Source organism: Gopherus evgoodei, unplaced genomic scaffold (assembly GCF_007399415.2).
Source record: "Gopherus evgoodei ecotype Sinaloan lineage unplaced genomic scaffold, rGopEvg1_v1.p scaffold_75_arrow_ctg1, whole genome shotgun sequence".
NCBI lineage: Eukaryota > Metazoa > Chordata > Testudines > Testudinidae > Gopherus > Gopherus evgoodei.
The window spans coordinates 339,675-360,821 of NW_022060096.1; the positions used below are offsets into that span (position 1 = coordinate 339,675).

A 21,147-nucleotide genomic window follows, 5' to 3' on the forward strand; every position below is an offset into this window, starting at 1 on the left:
TAGAGTGAGTTCTGTTCCTTTCTTACCTGCAACCTGCTGGCAGCTAGCAATCTGGACAGTTTCCTCACTGACAGGGAACACACTCCCCTAACCCCAGGGGGAGGAGACACTGCCTTCAGCTAGTGGGCAGGAGCTGGTCTCAACCACACCCACCCCTGGAAGCATACTGCTTCCCACTGCTGCAGAGGAATTAAAGAGACACTCAACCATTCCTTCAGCAGTTCCTGGGACTTCACCTTTTCCCTCGGGGGTTCCAGCATAAAATTTCTCCTTGAAAGCCCAAGCTACACAGAAGAAATCATTCCTCAGTAACAAAGCAATCGGGTTATCATTTACCACCACCACAGAGAGTACAGTTCCCAAATCCTCATTTTCTATATGCACTTTAGCCAAAGGCACAAGGATTTTGTGACCTCCCACTAATAAAAGCTTTACCATCTGTCCTGGCAGTAAGTCACTTTCCCTGACAACACTTCTCCTAAACACAGAAATTTCTGCCCCTGTGTCTTCCCACCCCAGATGTTCTTGTCATTAATCCTGACAGCCTTTATGTGCTTCATGTCTGGCCAGGCAGAGGCTACTGTTACAAACCCTGTATGATAAGAGGCAATTGCCTGAGGTGCCTCTGTGCTCAGGTTAGCAGCATTCCCATGAGTTGCTTCCTGCCTGTTTCACCCCCTCCCCCATCCCCAGCACAGGGCATTTATTCCTCAGGTGCTCAGTGGAATTACAGTGAAAGCACCTTCTGGGCTCCTCTGTTTTTACAGGAGATTTGGGATGAGGAACAGTGGGATGGATTTGAGAGGTGAGCATCTAGCCTCCCAGCCACCCTCTTTCTTCCCAGGGGTAAAATGGGAACCCTGCTTCCCACTAGGTTTAAACCGCTCTGCCTGTGGTTTGTTTGCAATAGATACTTGAGTTTGCTCAAATTGATCAGCTACAGTATAGCCAGTTCTTCCACAGTTTTCACTTTTTAGTCCCATAAACACTGTTTCACATTATGTTACTGAGAAACTAAGTCGCACATTTCCTCAAAGTTTGTAACACCTTTTCCATTTAATGGCTTATCCATCAAATCTTTCCTCTGGTTTACATATGCCACATTGCCCATCCCAACACTCCTCTGATGGCTTCTAAATTTTACACTAGATGTTTCAGGTACAATCTGAATCTGTTTCAAAACCATTTATTTGAATTTACCATAATATGAAGCATTCCCAATTGGCATCCCATTGAATATATCCAGAGCTGTACCAGTCAACTTGGCAACCAAAGTGGGCATCTTTTGGTCCTTGGGAATCTGGTGAAATACACACAGCATCTCAACAGTGATGACATATTCAGCAATGTCCCCTGTCTTACTGTATGCAGGACACAGGCGTTCCCATTTGTGGATTTTTGGAGAGGTGGGATTCACTGAAGCATGGAGCCTCTGCTTCTCTAGCAAGTCCAGTTGGTACTTCCTCTCTCTTTCCCGGATGACTGGAAAAAAGTGAATGTAGTGTCCATCTTTTAAAAAGGGAAGAAGAAGGATCTGGGGAACTACAGGCCAGTCAGCCTCATCTCAGTCCCTCGACAAATCATAGAGCAGGTCCTCAAGGAATCAATTCTGAAGCACTTCGAGGAGAGGAAAGTGATTAGGAACAGTCAGCATGGATTCACAATGGGTAAGTCATGCCTGACTAACCTAATTGTCTTTAGGATGAAATAACTGGCTCTGTGGATGAGGGGAAAGCAGTGGACATGTTATTCCTTGACTTTAGCAAAGCTTTTGATACAGTCTCCCACAGTATTCTTGGCAGCAAGTTAAAGAACTATGGGCTGGATGAATGGACTGTAATTTGGATAGAAAGCTGGCTAGATCGTCGCGCTCAACAGGTAGTGATCAATGGCTCCATGTCTAGTTGGCAACTGGTATCAACCGGAGTGCCCCAAGGGTTGGTCTTGGGTCAGTTTTGTTCAGTATCTCTGGAGGATGGCATGGACTGCACTCTCAGCAAGTTTGCAGATGCCACTAAACTGGGAGGAGTGGTAGATACACTGGAAAGTAGTGGTAGAATACAAAGGGAACTAGACAAATTAGAGGATTGGGCCAAAAGAAATCTGATGACGTTCAACAAGAACAAGTGCAGAGTTCTGCACTTAGGAAGGAAGAATCCCATTCACTGTTACAGACTAGGGATCGAATGGATAGGCAGCAGTTCTGCAGAAAAAGACCTAGGGGTTACGATAGACGAGAAGCTGGATATGAGTTGACAGTGTGCACTTGTTGCCAAGAAGGCTAACAGCATTTTGTGCTGCATAAGTAGGAGCATTGCCAGCAGATTAAGGGATGTGATCATTTCCCTATATTCTGCATTGGTGGGGATTAATCTGGAGTACTGTGTCCAGTTTTGGCCCCCACACTAGAAGAAAGATGTGGAAAAATTGGAAAGAGTCCAGTGGAGGGCAGCAAAAATGATTAGGGGGCTGGAGCATGACTTATGAGGAGAGGCTGAGGGAACTGGGATTGTTTAGTCTGCAGAAGAACAGAATAAGGTGGGATTTTATAGCTGCTTTCAATTACCTGAAAGGGGGTTCCAAAGAGGATGGATCTAGACTGTTCTCAGTGGTACCTGAAGACAGAACAAGGAGTAATGGTCTCAAGTTGCAGTGGGGGAGGTTTAGGTTGGATATTAGGAAAAAGCTTTTTCACTCAGAAAGTGGTGAGGCACTGAAATGGGTTACCTAAGGAGGTAGTGGAATCTCCTTCCTTAGAGATTTTTAAGGTCAGGCTTGACAAAGCCCTGGCTGGGATGATTTAGTTGGGGATTAGGTCCTGCTTTGAGCAGGGGGTTGGACTAGATGACCTCCTGAGGTCCCTTCCAACCCTGAGATTCTATTATTCTATTATTCGTTTTCCTCTATTTCTTTGGCTTATAGTTCCATGGCTCTTTGGTGTGTAGCTTCTTGTCCGGCATTTTCTGTCTCAGTTTCCAGCTATTTTAATTCCATAAGTCTCATGTTCTTTTTCCCTCTTTTCTGCCTGCAATTTGCGCAGCTCCAGCTTCTTACTAGTTTCACTTTCACTCATTTTCCTGTTGTTCTGTCCCTACTTCTTGTGCCCAAGATAAGCAAATAGAAAATAACAAACTGTAACCTCTTTGACTGATTTCCAGCCACCTCACTTAAATCTCACTTAAAATCACCTCCTGTGCATAAAGTGCAAATCTCACTCAGAACAAAGGATTTACTACCAGTATCAACTTCTTTGTTATAATGTTTATCATTAGCCACAAAGTTTGCATCATGAGAATCAACAGTACCAGGAAATCTTTTATTACAGGTATAGTAGGAAGAGAGTCTAAGACATAAGCCCTTGTATCAGAGGCCTGGTTTGAGGCCTCAGGCCTCGGCTAAAGTAGTAGTCAAAGCTTTACTGATATAAAGCAAAGTCAAGCTGTGAGTAAGAGGTAGGAGCTGCTCACAGAATCTGCCAAGAAAAAGGTCTGCTATTGGAGAAATACACATTTCTCAGAAATGCCACGCACAGAGTACTCACACAAACACATCCCAATATCAAGTGGTAGCAGAACATCCTGCTATCAAGGATGGTATAAAAACATTTCCCAAGGATAACAGGAACACACTGAACTCTCCTAAAAGATAAGGTCAGGATAACAATATGTAATAAAGATGTTTTAATCAAACCAACATGTACAAGGTGATGAGTAACAACGAGCCACATCAGGGGGCAGTAACTAAATATGCCAGAGGCAGTAGGTAAATGGTTTATATCAGGGTATAGGAATGTATCTCATAGGGAGTATCTTTGTCTGGCTTAGGGAGAAATGGAAAGTCCCACCATTCACTGAGTTGGTCCATTGTTATGGGCACACATGTATTAGTGATCCAGTAGATTCTGTGGGATACTAGTACCGTGCTTGGTCAACAATAAACCTGGCTGGGTGCCTTTGTCCCTTAACAAATCTTGTGATCTTGTGATCTGTTAAGAGGTCGGTCCTGGGGCCAGTTTTGTTCAACATCTTTATTAATGATCTGGATGGCGGGATGGATTGCACCCTCAGCAAGTTCACAGATGACACTAAGCTAGGGGGAGAGGTAGCTTTGCTGCAGGGTATGGATAGGATCCAAACTGACCTAGACAAATTGGATAATTAGGCCAAAAGAAATCTGATGAGGTTCAACAAGAACAAGTGCAGAGACCTGTTCCAGGGATGGAAGAATCCCATGCACCACTACAAGCTGGGAACAGACTGGCTAAGCAGTACTTCTGCAGAAAAGGACCTGTGGATTGCAGTGGATGAGAAGCTTTATACGAGTCAGCAGTGTGCTCTTGTTGCCAAGAAGGCTAACAGCATATTGGGCTGCATTAGTAGGGGTATTGCCAGCAGATCTGGGGAAGTGATTATTCCCTCTATTCGGCACTGGTGAGGCCACATCTCAAGTACTGTGTCCAGTTTTGGGCCCCCCACTACAGAAAGGATGTGGACAAATTGGACACAGTCCAGTAGAGGGCAACGAAAATGATCAGGGGGTTGGGACACATGACTTACAAGGAGAGGCTGAGGGAACTGGACTTGTTTAGTCTGCAGAAGAGAAGAGTGAGGGAGGATTACATAGCAACCTTCAACTACTTGAAGTGGGGTTCCAAAGAGGATGGATTTAGGCTGTTCTCAGTGATGGCAGATGACAGAACAAGGAATAAAGGTCTCAAGTTGCAGTGGAGGAGGTCCAGGTTGGATATTAGGAAACACTATTTTACTAGGAGGGTGGTGAAGCAATGGAATGGATTACCTAGGGAGGTGGTGAAATCTCCATCCTAAGAGGTTTTTAAGGCCTGGCTTGACAAAGCCCTGGCTGGGATGATTTTGTTGGTGTTAGTCCTGCTTTGAGCAGGGAGTTGAATTAGATGCCCTCCTGAGTTCTTCTGCAACCCTAATCTTCTATGATTCTGTGATCATTGGGTGGTTTGCTCAAGGTCTGCCATACCAGCTGTCTGCACAGGGCTGGGGCAGCACACGGAGGGGAAAAACAGATGCAGCCAAACATCGATCAACCTATAACCACACCAGTGACCCATGACCATTGATCTCGTAAGTAAGCAAGCTGTCCTCTGTAGGAATTGCAATCACAATCTAACATGAGCTAGGGAACTCCCTTATTCCCTCAGTGCAAATCCCCACAGAGTTTGATGAAATTTGAACCCACTGAATTTCCAGCAAGGGGTGGTAGAACATATGATTTAAAAAAGAAAGTGGGGAAACAGGGAAAGATGTGTCATTCTGGGGGGAGTGCTCCTCCTCCTTTTGCCTGTGAGTGATGTGACCCCCTTGGAAAGACTGGCCAAACCCAGGAACATTTGCCAGGATTTCTTTGACCTGAAAGAAGAGAGGAGCCTTCACCCACTCCCTCTATAAGGCTCCAGTCCCAGGCCCTAGGCAGCATCAGCAGCTTGGGTTCCCAGCCAAAGCACAAACATCCACAATGGGCCCACTTCCTCTCTGTCTGGTCATTTCCTGTGTCCCACAAATCTGTTTTGAGGACACAACCCTTGGAACAGGTGGGCACAGTCTCTCAGCCCTGGTCTACACTACAAGTTTAGGTTGAATTTAGCAGTGTTAGATCGATTTTAATCCTACATCCGTCCAAATGATGAAGCCATGTTTGTCAACTTAAAGAGCTCTTAAAATCTATTTCTGTACTCCTCCCTGATGAAGGGATTAGCTCTATAATCTACCTTGCTGGGTTGAATTTGGGGTAGTGTGGATGCAATTTGACAGTATTGGCCTTCGGGAGCTTTCCCAGAGTGCTCCATTGTGACCACTCTGGACAGCATTCTCAACTCAGATGCACTGGACAGGTAGACTGGAAAAGCCCTGGGAACTTTTGAATTTCATTTCCTGTTTGACCAGAGTGGCAAGCTGATCAGCACAGGTGACCATGCAGAGTTCATCAGCACAGGTGAGTATGGAGTCCCAGAATCGCAACAGAGCTCCAGCATGGACCGAATGGGAGGTACTAGATCTGATCACTGTTTGGGGAGAGGAATACATGCTATCAGAACTCCGTTCCAAAAGACAAAATGAAAAAATCTTCAAGGGCATGAAGGACAGAGGCTATAACAGGGACCCACAGCAGTGCCGTGTGAAATTTAAGGATCTCAGGCAAGTCTACCAAGGAACCAGAGAGGCAAACGGCTGCTCCGGGTCAGAGCCCCAGACATGCTGCTTCTATGGTGAGCTGCATGCAATTCTAGGGGGTGCCCCTATAAATACCCCACCCCTGTGTGTGGACTCTGTCAATCGATTCTCACGCCACAGGGATGCAGATTTTGGAGACAAGGAAGATGATGATAAGAAGGAGGCTGAAGATAGCACACAGCAAGCAGGTGGAGAAACTGTTTTCCCCGACAGCTAGGAACTCTTTATCAGCCTGGAGCCAGTACCCTCTCAACTCACCCAAGGCAGGCTCACAGACCTTGAAGGCAGAGGAGGGACCTCTGGTGAGTGCACCTTTGTAAATATTGTACATGGTTTAAAAGCAAGCGTGTTTAATGATTAATTTGCCCTAAAGACCTGGGATGCATTTGGGGCCAGAATAGCTACTGGAAAAGTCTCTAAACATGTCTGGGGATGGAGCAGAAATCCTCCAGGGACATCTCAATGAAACTTTCCTGGATGTACTCTCAAAGCCTTTGCAAAAGGTTTCTGGGAAGAGCAGCCTTATTTTGTCCTCCATGGTAGGACACTTCACCACGCCAGGAGAGTAGCATGTAGTCTGGCATCACTGCATAACTAAGCATGGCAGCATATGGTCCCAATGTTTGCTGACATTCAGGCAACATCTGTCCTTTATCTCTCTGTGTTATCCTCAGGAGAGTGATATCATTCATGGTCACCTGGTTGAAATAGGGGGATTTTATTAAGGGGACATTCAAAGGTACCTGTTCCTGCTGGGCTGTTTGCCTGTGGCTGAACAGAAATGTTCTCCGCTGTTAACTACACGGTGATGGGAGGGGTGAAGCGATCATCACAGAGAATTGGGGGGGGGGGTTACTTGGGTTTGTGCTGCCTGTTAACCTGAAAACCACAGCTCCTCCTTTTAAATGGCCAACTCAATGGGTGCTTGGTATAGGAAACGAGGGCGCTGCTGTTTGAAACCATTCCCACAAGCTGTGAAGGCTAAAGAAGCCAGACGACTGTGGTTTACCATGGCTGTCTGCAAGCCGAATTCTGTTACCTGTGAGCATTGTGTGTGTGATCTCTCACACCAAATTGGTAGGCTCTCAATATAAGAGGCAAAATGAGACCTTGTAAAGAAAGCAACATGCTATGTAATGTTAACAGCTTAGTTCACCATGTAAGAGTCTATCCATTGTTCTCTAAAATTGTGTCTTTTTAAATACTACTCTGCCTTTTTTCCTCCCGCAGCTACAAATGTTTCAATGCTTCCCCATCATCTCCATCCCAGAGGCTAGCACAGATAAGAAGGTGAAAAAAACACACTCTCAGTTAAATGTTCTCTGAGCTCATGCAGTCATCCCACACTGAAAGTGCCCAACAGAATGCATGGAGACAGACAGTGTCAGAGTGCAGGGAAGCAGAAAATGAATACAACGATAGGAGGGACACAGGAGAGGACATGTGGCGGGAGCAAGAGGAGAGGAGATGGGATCAAGATGATAGGTGGTGTAAGTGTGAGAGAGGACGCAGGAAGCAATGCTGAGGCTACTGGAGGATCAAACTCATATGCTCCGGCGTATGGCTGAGGTGCAGGAAAGGCAGCAGGAGCACAGACCGCCGCTGCAGCACCTGTGTAACAAACCACCCTCCTCCCCAAGTTCCATAGCCTCCTCACCCAGACACCCAAGATCATGGGAGGGGGCCTCCAGGAATCCAACCACTTCACCCCAGGGTACTAACCTAATTGTCTTCTATGAGGAGATAACTGGGTCTGTGGATGAGGGAAAAGCAGTGGATGCATTATTCCCTGACTTTAGCAAAGCTTTTGATACAGTCTCCCACAGTATTCTTGCCACCAAGTTAAAGAAGTATGGGCTGGATGATTGGACTTTAAGGTGGATAGAAAGCTGGCTTGATCATCGGACTCAACTGGTAGTGATAAACAGCTCCATGTCTAGTTGGCAGCCGGTTTCAAGTGGAGTTCCCCAAAGGTCGGTCCTGGGACCGGTTTTGTTTAGTATCTTCATTAATGACCTGGAGGATGGTGTGGACTGCACTCTCAGCTAGTTTGCAGATGACACTAAACTGGGAGGAGTGGTAGATATGCTGGAGGGTAGGGATAGGATACAGAGTGACCTAGACAAATTAGAGGACTGGGCCAAAAGAAACCTGATGAGGTTCAACAAGGACAAGTGCAGAGTCCTGCACTTAGGACTGAAGAATGCCATTCACTGTTACAGACTAGGGACCGAATGGTTAGGAAGCAGTTCTGCAGAAAAGGACCTAGGGGTTACAGTAGACGAGAAGCTGGATATGAGTCAACAGTGTGCCCTTGTTGCCAAGAAGGCTAACAACATTTTGGTCTGTATAAGTAGGGGCATTGCCAGCAGATCGAGGGATGTGATCATTCCCCTCTGTTCGACATTGGTGAGGCCTCATCGGGAGTAGTGTGTGCAGTTCTGGGCCTCACATTACAAGAAGGATGTGGAAAAATTGGAAAGAGTCCAGTGGAGGGCAACAAAAAGGGTTAGGGGGCTGGAGCACAAGACTTATGAGGAGAGGCTGAGGGAACTGGGATTGTTTAGTCTGCAGAAGAGAAGAATGAGGGTGGATTTGATAGCTGCTTTCAACAGCCTGAAAGGGGGTTCCAAAGAGGATGGATCTAAACTGTTCTCAGTGGTACCTGATGACAGAACAAGGACTAATGGTCTCAAGTTGCAGTGGGGGAGGTTTAGGTTGGATGCGAGGAAAAACTTTTTCACTCTGAGAGTGGTGAAGTACTGGAATGGGTTACCTAGTGGGGTTGTGGAATCCCCTTCCTTAGAGGCTTTTAAGGGCAGGCTGGACAAAGCTCTGGCTGGGATGATTTAGTTGGGAATTGGTCCTGCTTTGAGTAGGGTGTTGGACTAGATGACCTCCTGAGGTCCCTTCCAACCCTGATATTCTATGATTCTATGATTCCATGACACTGCCCAAGCAACAGAAAGCTGGCATTCAATAAGTTTTGAAGCGCAGTGTGGCCTTGTCCTTCCCTCCTCCCCTCCTCACCACCCCACACAGTGCTTTCCTCCTCCCCCACCCCTCCCAGGCTATGCCCCCATTTGTGTGACAAATTAATAAAGAATGCATGAATTTGAAACAACGACTTTATTGCCTCTGCAAGAGGTGATCAAAGGGGGGAGCTGAGAACGGTTTGCTTACAGGGAGGTAGAATGAACCAAAGGGGTGGTTTTCATGAAGGAGAAACAAACAGAACTTTCACACCGTAGCCTGGGCTGTCATGAAACTGGTTTTTAAAGCTTCTCTGATGCACAACACACCCTGCTGTGCTCTTCTAACTGCACTGGTGTCTTGCTGCGCGTAATCAGCGGCCAGGCGATTTGCCTCAACCTCCCACCCTGCCATAAACATTTCTCCCTTGCTCTCACAGATATTGTGGCACACACAGCAAGCAGTAATAACAATAGGAATATTGGTTTCGCTGAGGTCTAACCAAGTCAGTAAACTGCACCAGCACATTTTTAAACGTCCAGATGCACATTCTACCACCATTCTGCACTTGCTCAGCCTATAGTTGAACAGCTCCTGAGTCCAGAGTGCCGGTGTATGGCTTCATGAGCCAAGGCATTAAGGGGTAGGCTGGGTCCCCAAGGATAACTATAGGCATTTCAAAATCCCCAACAGTTATTTTCTGGTCTGGAAAGTAAGTCCCTTGCTGCAGCTCTTGAAACAGACCAGAGTTCCTAAAGATGCGATCGTCATGTACCTTTCCCGGCCATCCCACATTGATGTTGGTGAAACATCCCTTGTGACACACCAGTGTTTGCAGCACCATTGAAAAGTACCCCTTTACTGGCAGCCTTGGTGCTCTGGTCCCAAGATAGGGATATGGGTTCCGTCTATTGCCCCACCACAGTTAGGGAATCCCACTGCAGCAAAGCCATCCACTATGACCTGTGCATTTCCCAGAGTCACTACCCTTGATAGCAGCAGCTCAGTGATAGCATTGGCTACTTCGATCACAGCAGCCCCCACAGTAGATTTGCCCGCTCCAAACTGGTGTCCGACTGACCGTAGCTGTCTGGTGTTGCAAGATTCCACAGGGCTATTGCCACTCACTTGTGAAGTGTCAGGGCTGCTCTCATCTTGGTATTCTTGTGCTTCAGGGCAGGAGAAAGCAAGTCACAAAGTTCTACGAAAGTGCCCTTACGCATGCAAAAGTTTCACAGCCATTGGGAATCATCCCAGACATGCAATACTATGTGATCCCACCAGTCTGTGCTTGTTTCCCAGGCCAAGAATCGGCATTCCATGGCATGAACCTGCCCCATTAGCACCATGATATCCACACTGCCAGGGCTCGTGCTTTGAGAGAAGTCTTTGTCCATGTCCTCATCATTCTCGTCACCGCACTGCTGTCGCCTCCTCGCCTGCTTTTGAAGTTTCTGGTGCTGCATATTCTGTAGGATAATATGAGTGGTGTTTACAGTGCTCATAACTGCCGTAGTGATCTGAGCAGGCTCCACGCTTTCCATGGTATGTTGTCTGCACGGGTAACCCAGGAAAAAAGGCGAGAAACGATTGTTTGCCATTGTTTCATGGAGGGAGTGGGGCCTGACGACATGTACTCAAAACCAGCCATGACAATGTTTTTGCCCCATCAGGCACTGGGAGCTCTACAAAGAATTCCAATGAGTGGTGGAGACTGCGGGAATTGTGAGATAGCTACCCATAGTGCAACGCTCTGAAAGTTGACACTAGCCTCGGTACTGTGGATGCACACTGCCGACTTAATGCTCTTAGTGAGGACACACACAATCGACTATATAAAATCAATTTCTAAAATATTGACTTCTATAAATTCGACCTAATTTCATAGTGTAGACATACCCTTATCCCCCTTCAGTCTCCTAGGGATCACTATGCCGTATTAAAAAGACATTAGGAAGATGTGTATTTTTCTCCTTTCCAAAGCAAATTGTTGTATTTCTGTCTCTTTATATGATTCCTGGCCCTGCTGAATGCAGATGATTGGAAGCACCTTCTCTCACCATTTGTATTTCCAATCTATCCTTTTAGAGATGAAGTGGTCCAACTGAATGCAGGATTTGTGATAAAGGAAAGACAGACATTTCTGTGAAATAGTGATGTCCTCTGGATGCGTTCTGGTATTGATTTCACTGAGGGTTCATCAAGAGAACACTTCTGGCTTTTCCCACTGGTCAGTACTTAGCTCAGCATCGATTTTAAACTATATTTGTAGACTGTCATGGAAATAAACATACCACTGTGAGAACATAATCAGTTTTACTAGGGTTTTAAGTAACAGCTCAGTGACTTGTTACTTGTTATAACCTTATTGGTTCAATGGAAATCCAGATTCTTATTAACCCTCCTCTTGTCATTATTTTCTATAAAATTATTGTCCTAGCAGAAATATTCATCCTCTGCATTTCTTGCTAATCGGGAAATGTTTTCACAGTTTGTTTAATTTCAGGTGTGAATTACTCAGGGAGAATTTTTGCATTTATTTCCTTGGATTCAATGAAAGTTTCAAATCTGAATTCGCTTCAGGAATAACCATGTTGCTCATCTCTGAATTTTCTCTACCTGGTTTCTCACTTTTATCACATGCCTAATGTGTAAACCCAGCCTGCTATCAAACAGCCTGCCATACCCAGAGGTGGCCTTCCCTGTCTCTTGGTTTGTTTAATCTCAGCCTCTGCCTGTGGTGAGCCCTGGAAACTGCACATTTCATCTGGCAAGAAAAACATCCACTAAGGGGAAGACTTTCAGAAAGGATTTAATAGGAAAAAGGCACAAAGTCAAGCTGAAGAAATTATAGGCATCAAAAAGCAGGAAACTTCCACCCTCTCCAAACAATGGGAAATTATACAAAGAAAGCTTATGAAACTTTCCCCACTCATTCTTGTATTTCCTGCAAATTCACACAAATCCTACAAAAACACCTGCTTTGTCTATCTACCAGACAAAGGCTTTCTCTGGGCATCATTTCTGAGAGAAAGAGGTGAGGCGTTTACATCGTCACGGGGTTAGTTTGTCCAACCAAATTGTTATGATATTGAACCCCCAAAGTCACCATGTCCCACATCATCATAACCTGTGTCTCCAGGAGGCAGGGATTGGGTTTCCTTCTCCATCCCAGAGACAACTTCACTCCTTAGCGAGTGCCGACTCCAACCTGAAAACACCAAGGGGGAGGCATACAGTCAGTGGATCCATTCTATGGTTATGTGTGGCTGCAGAGCAAGGTGGAGTGCACTTTACAGCAGTGATTCTCAAACTTATTTGATTGTGGCCCCTTTCCATGTATCCATAGTAGCTGACACCTCCCCTCCCCGCCACACAAGTACATGTACCAATTTAAAAAAAAAATCAACATGCAACTCTCACTAAATAGGAAAAGCAGTAGGGCATTGAGTCAAAAAGAGCCATTTAAGCATATAACTCTCCAGCCACCCAGCTCAAAGGCAGCACTGCTGCCAGCAGCAGAGGACAAGTAACAGCAGCAACACCAGACCATAACATTCTTATTTCTGCGCTGCTGCCGGTGGTAGTGCTGCTGTCAAGGTGTTACCCCCACTCTGAACTTTAGTGTACAGATGTGGGGACCTGCATGAGATAATCCCTAAGTTTATTTACTAGCTTAGATTAAAACCTGGTACTCCTCTGCTATCATCAAATGATTTAAACAATAAACAGGGAAAGGACCATTTGGAGTGCCTCTTCCCCCAAAATATCTCCATCCCAAGTTCCTATAACTCTTCCCTGGAGAGACTTCTTCACCAATTCTCTAATACTCACTACTTTTAAGAAATGTTAGCTGGTGGAATCCTGGATCTTTCCACGTTGGCACAAACTTACTGAACAGATAAAAGACTGATTTCCCTCCTCCCTCTTTTTTATATCTTATCTTTTTATTGGTCCTTTCGGTCAGATGTTAGCTAGGTTATGTGAGCTTCTTTACCCTTTAGAGGTAAAAGAAGAGTTAACCCTTAACTGTCTGTTTATGACAGCTGCCTTCAAAACTGGGCACCCAGACAGGAGCCACCGCTCTCTGCTCTGGCTTCTCATGCCACCCTAGAATATATTCTGTGCTGCCCAGTCTGAGAAACTGTGTTCTACAGTACGGATGGGAATTGTTCCCCCTTCAGTCTTGGGTCTGTAGCCCTGAGGATTAATCTGATAGTCTGTATAAAATGTCTTTTTGGTAAATTTAAGTACTTGATGTAATAGGCTTATAGATTTACAATGCAATAGTGGTAATGCAAGAAACCTACAGGTCAAACATCCTGTATGACGCTAAGGCAACTTCAGCACATTTTGGGACCCTTAGTCAGAAAAGTGATAATAAGACAAAATACCTATGCAGATGTCTGGACACCTTTAACTGAACTAATTACAGTAAGGGGTGGAAAAAAGGGATTTTGCCCACAAATCTAACAAGTACACCACAAATGTGTACATACCTGTCATTCATATGCACATAAATGTTAACCTATGAGGTAGGTGTACCCTAACATTTCCGTGGGGGAAAGATGAAATTTGGGCATAGGAGGAGGGATTTTCAACCAATGCTCTATAAAAAGGTGAGACAGCTCACCATCAGGGAGGCGATACACCCATCTATCTGCTCCTGTCTACTCTTCATCTCCTCCACCCTCACCTACGTATCGATGCTACCCATGTACGAAGGCTATTGACTATGAATAGACCATACTATTATTTCTTTTAAAAACTGTAAGTAAAAAAGGATCTAATTTCCCTTCTGCTTCATTCTTACCCTAGAAAGCATTTAGCATATATAGTGTTAAACCAGAACGCAAACAATCTTAAAATAACTTCCTCTGTCAGAGGTGTGGAAAACGCTCAAAGTGCTGCTGCACTACACAGAGTGAGCTTATAATAGAGTATTATCATAAATATATCTCTTAAAGAACTATGATATTTTGTAACTTTGTAATCTTGAACTATTTTAACATTTGCTTATTATTTCATTGATTTTAATAAAAGGTCTTTATGACTATATCTGTCTCAGTGTAAGTTCCTGTCATATACTCCGAAGTTCCTTTTATAAATTCTGTGAAGCCTGATTCAGGACGAACTTTATCTTCTGATCAAATATATTGAGCCAAACCCACACTAATTAATACCAAATAATTATTATTAATATCAATTAAAATTAATTAAATAAATAAAATTAAATTAAGTGGGTACATTACACCAACCCTACTAACCTACCTCAAATCAGGCTACAGGTCTTTGACAAGTTCTAATCCATCATCTCTATACATAGACTGGAGAGTAAAATCTTTGGTTTCCAGACCACGTAAAGTTGCCAAGTGCCAGCTGCAGCTACTTGTCACTTCATGTACAAAACCCAAACACTTACCAGCAAGAAGCGCTTAGTTAAGGACATTATAACTTTCACTCTGCCTAGCAATGAACATTAGCATGTTATTCTTATCAAGTATTAATCAATGCAAATTTCATCACCACTGCACCTCCTCTGGGGTGGCTGACGGTGTCTCTGCTCATGACACAATGGGGAAGCGAAGAGAAATATTGGCCAAGGACAATGGGCAAAGCCCATCCCAGATTTTACAGGACATGTCATGGGTTCTTTAACACTAGTGCAGCAGTAACAGGACTTTGGTGTATAGGATTCTGCCAAAAGATACAGGCACAGTGAACTGGTGGGAATCGAGCACATCCAGGGTGTGGCAGCAACACAAGATTTGGAATCTAGAGGCAGATGGATCCTAGGTATCTTGCTGGTTTGACCATGAAGTACCACCCAGCAGGGACCCTGCTGTTCCTCTCCCCATGGCAGGCACTGAAGCCTCTGCTTTGAGGGAATGGAGAGATGAGAGAAGGAGAGTTTTCTCACAAGCGTTGAGTTGGCCAGGGCTGTTCTCTTGCTGTGTACACACATTTCCAGCCCTCCCACTCTGCAGAGACAGTGTGAAGTGCAAACAATTCTCCACTCACCTGTCTGTGAATCCCTGTCATTTGCTCCAGTGCCCTTCTCATTATTCTGCCCCAAATGAGGGTCACCTTCAGGGTCAGACACTTCTCTGGCATCATCATAGCCATCCCCTAGGACATCTCCAGGCAGGGTAGGGGCATCTGACGTGAAGATGTGAAGTAATTAAGAGAATATTCACAGTGAAGATAGAAATAAACTACAAGCTGCAGATGCACCAGCCTCACTGGTCCCTGGGGATCTCTCAGCGACTTAACTTCCACCCTCAGGGATGTAAAACAAGCCCTCCTCTGGAACCCTCAGATTGAGAGAATTTACAGATCAGATTGATTTGATACATTTTAGTAGCTGGTTGAGAGGATCCTAGAGCTCCCAGATGACGAGGGGAAGGGAGAGTTTTAGAAAGAGGTGACTGGGGTCTAGTCCAGAGGGATTGCTCCACAAGGCATTTGGTTACAATAATTACAAATGTAAATAACTTGGAATTGTCCAGAGTTTGTCTCCGGCTTCCTAAACTTGACATTATTTTTTAAATGACTTTTCAGTGCGTTCTCCTGATAAAGTTTACTCAATAAACTGCCATCAGTCTCCAATGTACTAACACCAGTGGGAGCTAAGCCAGCTAATAAGGATGGGACATGGGCCCCTGGGTGTAAAATCTCTATGTCCCGCCCACCCCAGTCACAGCCTGTCTGACACAGATGTATATAAGCTGCCATAGTTGCATACCAGGAAAAGCTGGCAGGGAACAGTTCTGCTATGTAAAGGTCTCTGTTTTGATGCATTATGTTTACAAATAGTGAGTAACCCTAGTGCTCACGGCAGTGTGGGTCACAGATCAGTGACCTGAGCCAAGTACCGCGTGGGCAGGTCCTGAGTGAACTGCTCCTTCCATCCCTGTAATGGGCCTCTGTCATGACCTAGGATCTCACACGCTTCTCTACCCCTGGGCCTCCACACAGCTCTTGTAATGCACCTGCTCAGCGCCCCCAGTGTTACGCCAATAGACAATACTGGTGGGTGAACTTTGTGGTTTTCTTAACAAACCACTATTGTCCCTACTGGGAAATACAGTTAGTTTTTCATTAGGGTGACACTGCTTCCAGGAGGCAGATTCAGTGCTCACCTTGGCAGTCTGGAGTCTGGGGGACGTCGTTCAAGGCAGGCTCCTCCACGTTATCGTAATCCAGCTGAGACCCCCCTGGGGAAGCTCCCTCTGAAATAGCAAACACCACACTCAACCCCTGACATCAGCAGCGTCTCTTCAGCGCAGGTGGCCCTTATAACTACAGCTGTGTATCATGGCGCATGAGAGGGAAGTCGTAGGGGACCCATGGTGAGAGGGCACAAGTCAGAGAACTACAGTAAAACAGGAGTCGCAGAAATAACTAGGGGCCAATCCTGTCCCTGCAGAATCCAACAGCAGCTCTTGTATGTGTTTCAATGGGAGCAGGATCTGGGTTTGTGCTGAGATAACAGGTTGGGACACAGGCCTGGCCAGGCCAGAGACGGCCTGTGTGAATCCAGCTGATCTCTGCAGACAGGATTGAAATTTCCTGTTACCCTGGGGTGGGGGAACTTCCCCTCTACAGGAATTAAAGCTCCTGCTTTGAAATCACTGTTCTGATCCTTTGTGAGCTCCTGCTCTCTATTAGCTTCTCAGGCAGTCCAGGGTTGGGTTTGGCAGCGCTCCAGCTTCTCAGCAGAACTGGCTCATCTGCTCAGTGTCTCCTCCCCAGCCATAGGCGAAACTCTCAAAGGGCTCAAATTCATGGACTCCCTTGAGAGCAGCTGGGGTAGAAATGCCGCCTCGTTTACAATTAGAGATGGGCCCTGTCATAAACAGATAGCTAAGGGTTAATGTTCTTTACCTGGAAAAGAGTAACCTGAAACACCTGACCAGAGGACCAATCAGGAAACAAGACTTTTTCAAATCTGGGTGGAGGGAAGTTTGTGTGTGAGTCCTTTGTTCTTGGTCTTGTGTCTGTCCCTCTCGGCTATGGGAAGGATTTTTCTGTCTCCTGCTTTCTAATCATCTGTTTCCAAGTTGTGAGTACAAAGATCATTAAACAATAGGGGTTATTGTTTTTTTTCTTTTGTATTTACATGTGTGTAGTTGCTGAAGTGTTTTGAAGTGTGTTCTTTTTGAATAAGGCTGTTTACTCATATTTCTTTTAAGCAATTGACCCTGTATTTGTCACCTTAATACAGAGAGACCATTTTTATGTATTTTTTCTTTCTTTTTATATAAAGCTTTCTTTTTAAGACCTGTTGGAGTTTTTCTTTAGTGGGGAACTCCAGGGAATTGAGTCTGTAGCTCACCAGGGAATTGGTGGGAGGAAGAAGTCAGGGGGAAATCTCTGTGTGTTAGATTTTCTAGCCTAACTTTGCATTCCCTCTGGAAGAAGGAGGGGTGGGGGAGAAATTGGCTCTCGGTACTTGTGTTTCCAGGACTGGAAATAGGGAGGGTAGAATCCCTCTGTTTAGATTCACGGAGCTTGCTTCTGTGTATCTCTCCAGGAACCCAGGGAGGGAACACCTGGAAGGAGGAGGGGGAAGGGAAATGGTTTATTCCCCTTTGTTGTAAGACTCAAGGAATTTGGGTCTTAGGGTCCCCAGGGAAGGTTTTTGGGGGGACCCAAGTGCCCCAAAACACTCTAATTTTTTGGGTGGTGGCAGCTTTACCAGGTCCAAGTTGGTAACTAAGCTTGGAGGTTTTCATGCTAACACCCATATTTTGGATGCTAAGGTCCAAATCTGGGAATATGTTATGACAGGCCCAGGCAAGTAAGTTCAGATCCAGGATTTTGCTTTAGCCTGTTATAGTGTCAGGTGTTAGCTCCAAAACTGAGATCCAGAGTTAGAGTCAGAATCAGCAAATTCCCCTCCCCTTAAAATTCTGGTGGGTTCAGATCAGTGATTTGGGCTGAGCCCATCTGTAATTATAACATAGGACAATCTTCCCCCCTCTCTCTGTCTCAGGGATGAGAGAGGAGCCCTGCTTGGCACTGACGCCTTCCACCCAAAGAGACTGACTCATCTCCACCAGCTCCTCATCTGGGGAGGTCACTGCAAACCACTCCCAGGGGTGTGGGCTCAGGAGATGGTCACATGTTCCTATCCTGAGATTCTGGCAGAAATCCTGTTTAATGGGATTAGACCTGACTGTGTAAAATGGGAACCATGTGAGGGCAAATGGCTGCGATTGCAGAAAGTGTCACAGAAATTCTGTTCTCTGCTCAGATTTGGGTCTCTCGGCCTGAGTCTGTCCCTCCCCCATTACCTTGTTCTGATCCAGGATCATTTTCCCCCTCGCTGTCCCCGGTGTAATACTGCAGCTTTGCCACTGAGTCATCTGAATAGGAGACTGGAGAGACGAGAACCAGAAATTCATCACAATGAGAACAGCAGGACTGTGGAACTGGGAACACATTTGGGGCGTGGTGCAGGATTTCTCGTCTCAGTCTACTCCTCCTTCCAGAGAAGATGCTGGATCACAGTGACTCTTGAGTGGTGAGAAGCTGACACAGACTCCCCAAGAGAAATCTTCATTTTATTGTGGTAAATGTGACGGAGAGGATGCTACAATCTGACCAGAAATATACTGGGGTGAGTGAAGGTCATGTCTCTAGCTGCTGGTCCAGGGAAGTTCCACAATGGTAATGGCCTCCTCAGCAACAGAGAGGACTCCTCCTTCTTAAGGGTAAATCCCCACCTCCCACATGAATCAGTCGGTCAGCTCTCCATGGTGTTTCAGATTAGGCCAAGACAGGCCCAGAGCAGAGTCTGTGATTCACTGTAGCCATCTTGGCAGTGGTGCTGGGGGATGCCCTGAGCACATCCTCAGAGCCCCATCACAGCACAGCCCTTGGGCAGGATGTTCCATCAGACATTGAGACAAAATGGCACAAAGGCTAAAAGGGCCATGACTCAAAGTCATGAGGCTCTCCTGGGCAGATCTCTCTGCTCCGGGGGCAGCAGGGAGCCAAGCCAGCAAATAGGGGGCTGTAGTGGGAGGAGGCACAGAACATCCCCTGCACCAAAGCTCCAGAGAATTTTCAAACAATAGTTTAGCCTGGTCCCGGAAAGTTGCTTTCCTGACCCATCACTGGTTACACTCCAAGGTTACAGAATGGGCAGATGAGTCATTAACTGTCCCTAGAATTGGGACATTCAGTGTATGGTGGGAAGGGAGCCCATCTCCATCAGTCTACATGAGTAACTGCTGGGCTCACCACAGACCCAGCCCCTACAGCTAGAGCTTGGCAAAAAAAACATGGTTTCATTCTCTGGCCATTGTATAACTAACTAACTCAAAAAAAAAAGGTTGGACTGAGCCAAAAATGGCTTTTTTGAAATTTTTGGCAAATGCAAAAGTAAAAAAAATAGTTTCATGTTGATGAAACCTTTTGATGTTCTTTTCGACATTTCTTATTTTAAAAATATTTTATAGATAAAATTAAAGGAAATTTCTAATTGAAAATTAATATCAAATTTAAAAAAAGTCTTTAGAAAATATTGAAATGAAATGAACTTTTGTGTGTGTTTTTGGAACAAGTGGTGAAATTGACAAGAATTTGTGTCTCTAAATCTGCATTTTCCCCAAATCATTATGTAATGAAGACTGGTGCACAGCTCCAATGACAAGCTGACAGGGCTGAAGCTGCAGTGATTTAACGCTGGGTCAGGGCCTCAGATGGAAAGGGCATTAGCTAGCTGCTCCCTGTTAAGAGTGAGACCCACAGACCTGAGCGACTGAACATCTCCTGCTTCTCTCTCATCAGATTATAATCAATCTCCTCGTACACGGCCTCAGAGAAGGGATCCAACAGTCTTCTGGAGCCTAAAAACAAAGGGCACGGTTTGCACAGGGTCATTGAAACCAGAGATGGGAAACATGATGGGATCATCCAGCCCCTTCCCCTCGGCCCAGTGTGAGCCTGAACCCTACAGCACATTCCCACTGCTCTGTCCAGGCTGGATTTAAATGAGCCAGGTGATGGGGACGTCCCTTTCCACAACAGCCCTTTGATGATGGTTCCCAGGGCTAGTTCGCTGTTAGGAAGCTTCCTCACATTCATTTTAAATGTTCCCTTTTTACTCTCATCCCATTATTCCGGGCTATTCCCCTTTGGAGCAGTTTAAATAATTCTTCCCGTATGCTGGTGTTTACACCCATTTGAAAACTGTGACACTTTTTTTTCATAGACTTTAAGGTCAGACAGGACCATTAGAACATCTAGTCTGACTTCCTGTATTACACAGGCCACTGCATTTCACCCAGATACCCCCATGTTTGAACCCAAAGTTGCAGCTAGACTAAAGCATTTCAATCCTCAGCAGAATAAGCTCTTGTGTGCCACAGGAAGAAAGCAGGAGGGAATAAGGTACCACCAATGGCCAAGGCCCCTGCAAGAGAGAAATGCCTAGATAATCCTGGCAGGTGATCCATGCTCCATGCTTCAGAAGAAGATGAAAATCCCCCAAGGTCCCTTTTTGCCACCGTGCCCTGGGGGAAAATTCCTTGCTGACTCCAAATCTGACAATCGGTTTGACCCTGAGCATGTGGAAAAGACACACCAGCAAGACATCTTAGAAAGAGGTTTCTCTGTACCACCTCAGAGGACTGGTCCAGCCCATCCAGTGTCACAGCTCCATCTCTAGCTAATGTCTGATGCTCCACAGGAGGGCAAAAACCAAACAACAAATATAAAGGCTTCCCAGAATTCTTCCCTGACCCCTGCAGGTGACTGGCTGAAGCCCTGAAGCATGAGATCTGATTATAGTCATTGTCTTACTGCAAAGTAGTGAATGTTACGTGTATGTTGATGGCAATCCCATTCTCTGCCTTCTTTCCATAGAGCTGGTAGCTAATGTTTGTACAGTGTGTTATAGATGTAAAATCCTTGATAAGTACCACATATGGTTATTATACAGTATAATGTTCCTTTCCCC

General features: G+C 45.5%; 1 protein-coding gene across 1 annotated transcript in view; it reads right to left on the minus strand.

Moving 5' to 3' along the window:
- Nucleotides 1-11,929: 11,929 nt before the first annotated feature.
- Nucleotides 11,930-21,147, minus strand: part of LOC115643878 (scavenger receptor cysteine-rich type 1 protein M130-like) — a 48,199-nt gene continuing 38,981 nt past the window's right edge. The window contains exons 12-16 of the mRNA XM_030547870.1: nucleotides 19,940-20,035; nucleotides 18,476-18,559; nucleotides 16,319-16,408; nucleotides 15,198-15,335; nucleotides 11,930-12,387 (exon numbers count right to left, since the gene is read on the minus strand). Of these exons, the coding sequence (XP_030403730.1) occupies nucleotides 12,260-12,387; nucleotides 15,198-15,335; nucleotides 16,319-16,408; nucleotides 18,476-18,559; nucleotides 19,940-20,035 (536 nt within the window). The 3' untranslated portion in view covers nucleotides 11,930-12,259. The remainder of the gene's footprint in view (nucleotides 12,388-15,197; nucleotides 15,336-16,318; nucleotides 16,409-18,475; nucleotides 18,560-19,939; nucleotides 20,036-21,147) is intronic.